Source organism: Coregonus lavaretus (genome assembly GCF_964263955.1).
Source record: "Coregonus lavaretus genome assembly, chromosome: 8".
Classification (NCBI taxonomy): Eukaryota; Metazoa; Chordata; class Actinopteri; order Salmoniformes; family Salmonidae; genus Coregonus; species Coregonus lavaretus.
In genome coordinates this window covers 10,044,036-10,055,634 of record NC_139995.1, presented here as the reverse complement: position 1 = coordinate 10,055,634, position 11,599 = coordinate 10,044,036, and the positions used below count along the sequence as shown (strand labels likewise).

General features: G+C 42.0%; 1 protein-coding gene across 1 annotated transcript; it reads left to right on the top strand.

The window, feature by feature from the left end:
- Positions 1–11,559, top strand: LOC311134225 (mitochondrial glutamate carrier 1-like). The gene is made up of 10 exons (XM_084167834.1): positions 1–69; positions 2,316–2,426; positions 2,639–2,764; positions 4,838–4,893; positions 6,021–6,111; positions 6,261–6,379; positions 6,466–6,658; positions 9,737–9,891; positions 9,999–10,074; positions 10,216–11,559. The coding sequence occupies exons 2-10, from the start codon at positions 2,407–2,409 to the stop codon at positions 10,361–10,363; spliced, it is 984 nt and encodes a 327-aa protein (XP_084023960.1). The 5' UTR covers positions 1–69; positions 2,316–2,406; the 3' UTR covers positions 10,364–11,559.
- The last annotated feature ends 40 nt before the right edge of the window (positions 11,560–11,599 follow it).

Below are 11,599 nucleotides of genomic sequence, written 5' to 3'. Positions count from 1 at the left end.
TTCACGAATACGAGACCGACGATACTCTCAAGTACAAGAACGAAAGATCTCATCTCACATTTATTTTAGGTGAGTATCATTATCGTTAACAAATATCAATGTATCATCATTGTATTGACAATTTCTATGTCATAGTTGCTCTTTTTCCTAACAATGCATTATTGAAAGAGGAACTGCAGCGGCTGGATAGAAGTTAGCCAGCGAGTTTGCTCGCTATCAAATAGCTCACTAGTGCAATTAAATTACATATTAGACATTTGAGTATGAGTTCTTGCTATAGATAAACTTGATCAATATTGTTTCAGCAACGTTAGCTATATAGCTACCGAAGTTACTGAATTGGCAATTTCCGGATAAATACAAGCTAGTTTACGGTAACTAGCAAGCTATAAGTTAGTCATTTCTATACGTTAACCTGGCCTTGGTTGCTGTTATTGAATAAGGTTGCTTATAGGAAATCATCATAGATTACTATTCGTTAAATAAAGGTGAAATAGGTAACTAAAGTTTAGATTCTTAAACCGGTTTGGAGTGTAGGAAAGTTACAAGTTAGACTCGAGTTGAATCTTGTTCACATCCTAACACGGAATGTGTCTTCGGCAACCTTAGCAACTGAGCTGATGCCTCAGGGCCAAGAGTACTTTAAATTCATGCAAACAGAGGCATTTGGGGTAGGGTAGGTACGTCCAACAGATCCCGATTAGCGCTAACCTTTTTAACGTTACTAACTACATGCCCAAATGAGTAGGAAGCTGATTGGAAACTCGGACAATACTACTTGAACTGGGAGCAACGAGTTGTGCCTTCACGTTCTTTTAGCTTGTTGAGAACGCAGATTGGCAAATAGGCAGTGTCAACCATAAACTAAAATTACAGCTACACTATATATACAAAAGTATGTGGACACCCCTTCAAATTAGTGGATTTGGCAATTTCAGCGACACCCGTTGCTTACAGGTGTATAAAATCGAGCACACAGCCATGCAATCTCCATAGACAAACATTGGCAGTAGAATGGCCTTACAAAAGAGCTCAGTGACTTTCAACATGACACCGTCATAGGATGCCACCTTTCCAACAAGTCAGTTTGTCAAATTTCTGCCCTGCTAGAGCTTCCCCGGTCAACTGTAAGTGCTGTTATTGTGAAGTGGAAACGTCTAAGAGAAACAATGGCTCAGCTGCAAAGTGTTAGGCCATACAAGCTCGCAGAACAGGTCCGCTGTCCTCGGTTGCAACAATCTCTACCGAGTTCCAAACTGCCTTTGGAAGCAACGTCAGCACGAGCTGGAGCAGTAGGAACGCGTCCTCTGGAGTGCTGAATCAAGTCTCACCATCTGGCAGTCCGACGACCGAATCTGGGTTTGGTGGATGCCAGGATAACGCTACCTGTTTGGTGGAGGAGGAATAATGGTCTGGGGCTGTTTTTCATGGTTTGTACTAGGCCCCTTAGTTCCATTGAAGGGAAATCTGAATGCTACAGCATACAATGACATTCTAGACGATTTTGTGCTTCCAACTTTATGGCAACAGTTTGGGGAAGGCCCTTTCCTGTTTCAGTATGACAATGCCCCCGTGCACAAAGCGAGGTCCATACAGAAATAGTTTGTCAAGATTGGTGTGGAAGAACTTGACTGGCCTGCACAGAGCCCTGACCTCAACCCCATCGAACACCTTTGGGATGAATTGGAATGCCGATTGCGAGCCAGGCCTAATCGCCCAACATCAGTGCCTGACCTCACTAATGGTCTTGTGGCTGAATGGAAGCATATCCCAGCAGCAATGTTCCAACATTTAGTGGAAAGCCTTCCCAGAAGAGTGGAGGCTGTTATGGCAGCAAAGGGGAGACCAACTCCATATTAATGCCCATGATTTTGGAATGAGATGTTTGATGAGCAGGTGTCCACATACTTTTGGTTATGTAGCGTATCATGCTTTTAAACAAATTAGTGTTCAAAAAACATATTAATTGATATATTTTTATAAATAATGTTTTGTTGCATTTAACTGCCAAAAATGCTGTTATCTAGGTCATTTCCTTAGTAGGTTATCTCAGCGTTCCCATTAGTAAGTACGTAAAACGTTGTATTCTCGTATTTACGAGATGTTATGTACACAGCATAGGCTCACTGACTACATCATACCCTTGTGTTCCTTTGCTATGTGAGTGGGTGGAGATAATCCAAAGTGGGTGTTACTGTATGTGCATGGGACAGGCTTTGTGTGTATAAGGTGTAATGTTGCGTTTGTGTAGCCTACCTCATGCTCAGGACTGATAGGCTTGTCTATATATAACCTCCCTGGCTCTTCCCCTCCAGAATTCCTGATCTACTGACCACTACGATCTACTTACGACTAGCTAAGATCTCACAGCTCCGTTCTACATCTGCTACCTATCTGAAATATACCATGGCCAAGCAGCAGATCAGGTACTGTCACTGTGGGTTTCTCTATCTCATACTGTGTGTGCAATATCTAGATAGTAGTTTTGTTTTTGTTCAGTGTTAGTAACCCAAGAAAATTAAGCATCAGTACAGTTTTCATAAGGGCATGCATTCATTACATTTTATCTATTTCAAGTGCATTGAAGTTGTGTGATATGCCAATTTGAACATAATCTCAAACTGGTTGCTTTTTCCAGCCTTCCCGCTAAACTGATTAATGGTGGTATTGCTGGCATTGTGGGGGTTACCTGTGTGTTCCCCATCGACCTGGTAAAGACCAGGCTACAGAACCAGAGGCAAGGTCAACAGATCTACAAAAACATGTGAGTCCTTCACTCTGTCCTCCCTTTTCATGTCATGCCGTGTGACTGCATAGCTAAATCTTGATTAGTTTATTAGACAATAATAATTTTAATACTCATAAGAAATGACTCTAACAGATGGCGGCAGGTAGCCTATCAGTTAAGAGCGTTGGGCTAGTAACCAAAGGGTTGCTGGTTCGAATCCCCAAGCCAACTAGGTGAAAAATCAATCTGTGCTCTTGAGCAAGCCACTTAACCCTAACTGTGCCTCCTGTACGTCGCTCTGTATAAGAGCATCTGCTAAATTATTAAAATTTAAAAGTTGGTGTTAGTCAAGCACATAACCACTATTATTTTGTAGTTGGCTCCTTAGCTAAGGCGTCATTACGATGAAGGTAGTTAGCTACATCGTTTAGTCAATTAAGTGAGACTACTTTCTTGCCCGCACATGCTTTGATCTCCGCAACGGTAGTAGGTGTGAGGGCATTGATGAGCAAGGAAACATGTGCGGTGTTGCGGTAGCTCAGGGCGTGTTACTGCGTGGATGGAAACAGACATGGCAGAGAGAGCTGTTCCGCTAATGCTGTCCTTCACAGAACATGTTTAGACTGTTAAAAGATTAGTATGCCTATGTTAATTAATCAGTACTTGATCCGTCCTCTTGATATTGCTGTATGTCAACAGTAGGCTGCTAATGATGTGATAATAGTCCGTTCACCACTGACAACGAGGCATGTTGAATGAATGGTAGCCTAGTAGTCAGACCTAACTTGATGGATTAGGTCAGGGATGGAGATCTGAAACAAGCTCATATAGGCCTAGTTCAGTTGTTTCAAATTCCAAATAGCCTACAGTAAGCTAGACTACTATATTGCATCCATTAATTGAATTATTCCGAATTTTGTCCCCCCAAAAAATGAAGAATCCAGTTTAAATTTTTACTAGACTATCCACATGAAGACGCCTAATTAATTAGAATAATCACTACCCCTAAATTTAACCTAGAAGAATGAGTGTCATTGAGACTACTACAATTTTTATTTAGGATCATACACAAGACTTGTGTTGGATACAATGTTTGATATAGTTTAAGACTCTAGGTTTCAGGAAATGGCAGTTAGAGGTTTTTCAAACATTCAAAAAGCTCCAACTTCCTTCCTGACCTTAGGCCTAAATCAGCGCCACCTTGTCGGAAAATCCTAGTGAGAGCCCTGATTGAACATTTAAACCTATTTATATTTGGCTACTGAAGAGCAGGCAATTACCAAATACCCATAAGGCTATAGCCTACCATTTCTATTCAGGCAGTCTTTTTGCCAACATCATTATTAGGCTTAAAAGGTGCTCAAGTGGTAAATTCTTCAAGGTTAGCAGGTCTGCACTAATATATAGGATGGGATACCTCCTGAGTGGCGCAGTGGTCTAAGGCACTGCATCGCAGTGCTAACTGTGCCACTAGAGATCCTGGTTCGAATCCAGGCTCTGTCGCAGCCGGCCGCGACCAAGAGACTCATGGGGCGGCGCACAATTGGCCCAGCGTCGTCCAGGGTAGGGGAGGGAATGGCCGGCAGGGATGTAGCTCAGTTGATAGAGCATGGCGTTTGCAACGCCAGGGTTGTGGGTTCGATTCCCACGGGGGGCCAGTATAAAAAAATATATATATAAAAAAATATGTATTCACTAACTGTAAGTCGCTCTGGATAAGAGCGTCTGCTAAATGACTAAAAATGTAAATGTAAAAATATCTTGGTCAGTACTTCAAAGAATCCGGTTGCCTTTGTGAAAGACTAATGCCAGGTTTTGAGTCCCGTGTCTGTAACAACTGACTCCCGCCATTGTCCTATTCTTCCCCGTTGAGTAATCCTGAGGAATGTGCAAGGAGAGATCAAATTTCCCTCTGCTCTGTGCACCCATTCAGCTGGCATCTCCACTCAAAGCCTTAAGCCCCTTGATGCTCCTTAGTTCTGTTTTACCTACAGGGGGTAGTAATGGCTGTACTTTGTATGATGTCGCTTTAAACTGTGTTCATGAATTAATTCGTAGTAATTAGTTGTGATAAGTTTCCCTCATTTGGACATGTCTTTTCTCTCTTAGGATGGACTGCCTTGTCAAAACCGTTAGATCAGAAGGATACTTTGGCATGTATAGAGGTAAGAGTCATTTCATTTTTAGTCGTAGTGGTTATATACCTAGTCAACAGGGGGTTATTAGTGAAATTGCAACAAACTGATCAGGATTGAATTATTTATTGACTTAAAGTATAAGCTGTCAAGTTGCTGTTCAAACACAATTAATGCAGTAGTTGCTCATTACTGATAGAAAAAACTATATTCACATGTGATCGTAAAAATTGATAGGTTGTGGTGACAATGTACTGATGTGATGTTTATATGCATCCTTCATTATGCAAATTGGTTGTTAATTCATGCTAATTTGTTTTTTAATTGAATGAATGACAAATGGTAGAATATTCTCCATCAATTCTTATAAAAGGAAATTGACATATTTTCAATTGATCACATGATTGATGCAGTGTTCAGTGAAATGCATTACTATATATAGCCTTACTGAAACTGAATATTGTGTGAAACACATTTATGATGGGCAACATATAGTGTCTATTGTGGGGAGGAGGTTGGAGGCCATTTTATGGGGCTCCATTTGTGTGAGGAATGCTTGTTTTTTTGCATCTGTGTTTTTCATATTACAGACGTGGATCCCCCTGGGATATTGAGAGGCTAGCCGATATGGCGCAGCCACGCTGGAGGCAAATCATTTAATGGTTCTTACTACACTGCTCTATTTCAACTAGGCAAACAATGTTTTTTTTAAATGTCCTATTTGTGAAATATTTTGTTCCTTCATGTCTTCATACAACTTAATCTCACCTTTCCTGTCGACTCCTTTTACTTTCTCTGTTCTTTCACCAACACTTGTGACCATTGACATTCAGTGTTCTTGTGAAAATGTATGTTGTAGTAGTGGCTAAGGCTACCTTCATTCTCGTCTATCCATTCTAGTCTACACCTTAATCTAATGTCTTCTTTTCTAAAGAAATGTTGGTCTTTCTTACATTAGACTAGCCTAACTTTCTCACTTTGTCTTTTTAATTTCCCATCCTCTCTGCATGCCCTTCTCTAGTGTTCTCTGGTCTCTTCTCTCATTCATGTTCTACTTGGTTCTCATCATGTTTCTAATGTTTGAATGGAACTCATTATGTTGACTTGCTTGTGATGATTTTTAAGGTTTGACTAATGGTCAATTGGTTTATCTTCAGGTGCTGCTGTGAATCTGACCTTGGTCACTCCAGAGAAGGCCATCAAACTAGCCGCAAATGACTTCTTCCGGCAGCATCTTAGCAAAAATGAGTAAGTGACCGTTTACATTTCAGCCATTGAAGACAGTAGATTAAGAGGAAAGGCTGATTTAGTGGAATAGATGTATAACAACGTGTCCAACTAGTCATTGACGAGACATGTCCCACGCTTGCTTTCTAATCTCTGATTCTTTGTTGCAGGAAGGGCTTGACAGTGTTTAAGGAGATGTTGGCAGGATGTGGTGCAGGCATGTGCCAGGTTGTCATTACTACTCCTATGGAAATGCTCAAGATTCAACTTCAGGATGCAGGAAGGCTAGGTAAACAAGGTCACAGTATTATCCTGATTTGATTGATGGAAGTTTGTGCAAATATATTCATGTCTTTTTGTTTTTCTTCCTCCCAGCAGCTCAGCAGAGAAAGCCAGCCACGATATCTCCCGCTAAGCTGGCTGCCACCACCACGGTGCTGAGCAGGTCCTACAACGCGGGGCCCAGCACTGAAGCCAGGGCGGTGTCTGCTACCCAGATCGCCCGGGAGGTTCTGCACACGCAAGGCATCCAGGGCCTCTACAAAGGCCTCTGGGCCACCCTCATGAGGTAAGAGCTTGTTACACATGAATGTGACTCATATGACTTATTCATATGAGTCAAAGGCCTGAAGTAATTTTTAATGAGGTGCTGGGCTAGAAAACAAAGAGGTGTGTGTGTGTGTATATATATATATATGCTCAGCAAAAAAAGAAACATTCCGTTTTCAGGACCCTGTCTTTCAAATATAATTCGTAAAAGTCCAAATAACTTCACAGATCTTCATTGTAAAGGGTTTAAACACTGTTTCCCATGCTTGTTCAATAAATAATAAACCATAAACAATTAATGAACATGCACCTGTGGAACGGTCGTTAAGACACTAACAGCTTACAGACGGTAGGCAATTAAGGTCACAAACTGCATGAACGTGCCTTAGGCATGCTGCAGGGAGGCATGAGGACTGCAGTTGTAGCCAGGGAAATAAATTGCAATGTCCGTAATGTGAGAGACCTAAGACAGCGCTACAGGGAGACAGGACGGACAGCTGATCGTCCTCGCAGTGGCAGACCATGTGTAACACCTGCACAGGATCGGTACATCCGAACATCACACCTGCGGGAGTAGGTACAGGATGGCAACAACAACTGCCCGAGTTACACCAGGAACGCACAATCCCTCCATCAGTGCTCAGACTGTCCGCAATAGGCTGAGAGAGGCTGGACTGAGGGCTTGTAGGCCTGTTGTAAGGCAGGTCCTCACCAGACATCACCAGCAACAACGTCGCCTATAGGCACAAACCCACCGTCGCTGGACCAGACAGGACTGGCAAAAAGTGCTCTTCACTGACGAGTCGCAGTTTTGTATCACCAGAGGTGATGGTCGGATTCGCGTTTATCGTCAAATGAATGAGCGTTACACTGAGGCCTATACTCTGGAGTGGGATCGATTTGGATGTGGAGGGTCCATCATGGTCTGGGGCGGTGTTTCACATCATCATCGGACTGAGCTTGTTGTCATTTCAGGCAATCTCAACGCTGTGCATTACAGGGAAGACATCCTCCTCCCTCATGTGGTACCCTTCCTGCAGGCTCATCCTGACATGACCCTCCAGCATGACAATGCCACCAGCTATACTGCTCGTTCTGTGTGTGATTTCCTGCAAGACAGGAATGTCAGTGTTCTGCCATGGCCAGCGAAGTGCCCGGATCTCAATCCCATTGAGTACGTCTGGGACCTGTTTGATCGGAGGGTGAGGGCTAGGGCCATTTCCCCCCAGAAATGTCCAGGAACTTGCAGGTGCCTTGGTGGAAGAGTGGGGTAACATCTCACAGCATGAACTGGCAAATCTGGTGCAGTCCATGAGGAGGAGATGCACTGCAGTACTTAATGCAGCTGGTGGCCACACCAGATACTGACTGTCACTTTTGATTTTGACCCCCCCCCCCCCCCTCTTTGTTCAGGGACATTTAATTCAATTTCTGTTAGTCACATGTCTGTGAAACTTGTTCAGTTTCTCAGTTGTTAAATCTTATGTTCATACAAATATTTACATGTTAAGTTTGCTGAAAATAAACGCAGTTGACAGTGAGAGGACATTTCTTTTTTTGCTGAGTTTATATATATATATATATGTGTGTGTGTGTGTGTATACAGTTGAAGTCTGAAGTTTACATACACCTTAGCCAAATACATTTAAACTCAACTCCTGACATTTTAATCCTAGTAAAAATTCCCTGTCTTAGGTCAGTTAGGATCAATGTCAGAATAATAGTAGAGATAATTATTAATTTCAGCTTTTATTTCTTTCATCACATTCCCAGTGGGTCAGAAGTTACACTCAATTAGTATTTGGTAGCATTGCCTTTAATTATTTGGTAGCATTGCTTGGGGTCATTGTCAATTTGGAAGACCCATTTGCGACCAAGCTTTAACTTCCTGACTGATGTCTTGAGATGTTGCTTCAATATATCCACATAATTTTCCTTCCTCATGATGCCATCTATTTTGTGAAGTGCACCAGACCCTCCTGCAGCAAAGCACCCCCACAGCATGATTCTGCCACCCCCGTGCTTCACGGTTGGGATGGTGTTCTTCGGCTTGCAAGCGTCCCCCTTTTTCCTCCAAACATAACGATGGTCATTATGGCCAAACAGTTAACTTAATCCCTCATTAAAATGCAAATCAATTTATAACATTCTTGACATGCGTTTTTCTGGATTTTGTTGTTGTTATTCTCTCTCTCACTGTTCAAATAAACCTACCATTACAATTATAGACTGATCATTTCTTTGTCAGTGGGCAAACGTACAAAATCAGCAGGGGATCAAATACTTTTTTCCCTCACTGTATGTGTGTATACGTACGTATGGGTTGGTCTAATCCTGGACGCCGATTGGTTAAAACTGCATTCCGGCCAGTGTCTATTCCACAAGTTAACACCGTCTACAGCTACAACGTTGAAATGCCTATTTACTCTGTTCCATCAGACTGCGCAATCCACTGTCTCATCAGCCCAGCCAGACAATTTATGAACTTAATCTCCACGGAAAAAACATCTAGACATTATCTCCCATTTTTTTTTAGACTAGCAATTGTTTTTTAATAGCAGAGATTTGTATAAAACTGTCTCTCTGACATTAGCAACATTGTTTCAATATTGAAATTGGATCTCCAGCTGTCCCATAGTAAAGAACGTGAGGGGTTGGGAGTTAGGACAAGACCGACAAGAATCATCATTTTTATGGACATATACAAAGGAATGTCAATAGAAAACAGGCAAAACTAAACAAAATGCACCTAGTTTGCAGTCTTTCCAGCTTAAGTTTGAAGTGATTGTGTTAGCTGTGTTGTTGGCTAGCTCCTCTGAACATCATTGTCCTGACGAGAGCACACAGTTTCTATGCCAGGTGAAATCGTGCATCATTAGCTCATTCTTATTAATGTATCCAAATGTCACTAGAAAACAGCTTAAACAAATGCAGCTACTTTGCTGCACTGTTTGACGTGACTAAGTTAGCCGTAGTTGGCTAGCTAGCAAGCAAGGGATAAGAACGTTGCCAGCCAGTCTCGGGCCTAACACCGTGCCAATATATCCTCCAAACACCGGTTTCTCGGGCATTATAAAATACTTGTTTTGTGTTTCAGAGATGTTCCCTTCTCCATGGTCTACTTCCCACTATTCGCCCACCTCAACCGGCTGGGACAGCCCTCTCGAGATGAATCAGCACCCTTCTACTGGGCTTTCTTCTCTGGCTGTCTGGCTGGCTCTACCGCAGCTGTGGCAGTCAATCCTTGTGATGGTGAGTCTGGAATCTCTCTGTTTGTGACCCGCTCTTTAAGCTAGTGGATGTGTATTTGGTTTACTGCTGTAGTTCCTGTTATAACAAGTTCCCGCTCTTTATTTCAGTTGTGAAAACGAGATTGCAATCTCTAAACAAAGGCGCCAGTGAGGAGAGCTACAACGGTGTGGTTGACTGTGTCAGGTACAGAGTCAGTCTTTTATCACTTGTATTTTCCTGCCTTTGATCTTTTTGCAACTTCACAACCAGTGAGGTGTATAACAAATGATTTACACACATTCCTGCAATTCAAGCAGTGTTGATTTATTTCCTGTCTCCTGGCAGTAAGATCATGCGTAAGGAGGGTCCCTCTGCCTTCCTGAAGGGAGCAGGCTGCAGGGCGCTGGTCATCGCTCCTCTCTTCGGCATCGCACAGGTCATGTACTTTATTGGCATCGGAGAGTTCATCCTGGACCTGTCACCTTTCAACTAACTACCTGTCTGCATGAGATTAGCAATCCTGCCAGGCTGTGCATTGGACTCTCGCACGTCAGATGAAGAAGTATCTCAGAAAAAGACTGGCAGCTATACACCATCAGTATATATTACAGAAAATAAACCCAAGTAAGACTGAGGTGTCAGAGCTTTGGAGCCTGGAAAAAACTGAAAAAAGCATTCTGTAGTTCTTGACTTCCTGTATGGTCTAACGGCTGTACTGCACTTCCTCCAAATGTTTTCCTGGCTTATTTAATGGGCTGTGACCAACGTTTGCACTTGAAAGTGCCAGTTTGCTGAACTGGGGACCGAGAACTGCAGCAGTGGCTCTGGCTGGGGAGTCCTTCTGGTTCCTCTTTGTGAGGGAGGTGGGGACCACTTCAACACAACCAACGACTGAAGGCATTTTCATGCCTTTTTAATTTTTTTTATTCATTCATTGTTGGTCTGAAAAACCCTTGGGGGGATAATTTAAGATTCCGCTTTTGTGCTGTTGGTTGAATGCAATAGTGTGGAGTAAAGAGATTTTGTGTGGGTATTTCAAAGCGTCAATCATGTAACTTCAAGCCTTCAATTCATCCGATTTTACATGTGTGAATTTATAAATTCACTGTGATCGACTGAGGAGGCCTAAGATCTCTAGAAATACTCTAGAAGTAGCTTTTTAACATTTTTAAAGAAACATTTTTTACTGGCACCATTTCACTGAGGTTTAGTTTGAGATCGATGGACCAAGCACTTAATTGCTATTCCACAGCAACAACTCATGAATTATCAGCATTGTTAAGCTTTTTGTATTGTTTTATATTCTAAATACTTGAGATTCATTCATATAATGTAGTATATACAGTAGAGCTGTGGAGTGTACTGTTATTGTCCATGTTACTTCAAGGATATAGGTCAAGATTTAGATTAGTTTACGGTCATTATTTAGTTTCTTTTAATTAATGACATGCCCCTAAATTTCATGCAAATGGTTTTGAATTTGCTTTGAGTGGATTGGTATTTCTCACACTGTAAGGAAGCAATACTTTATCTGGACTGACTGAGCCCGCCAAATGGCATCACTGATACTATCTGCTCCCAGGTCATCTAACACAGGAAATGACTGTTACTTTGCTTTGTATGGCGTATTTCTAGTTTTGTTTTGGTATATGTTTATCAAATAAACATTTAACAGCTGTCTGCTCTTAACTGGGTTGAATAGTCTCTTAATGTATTTTAGCTTTCTCTA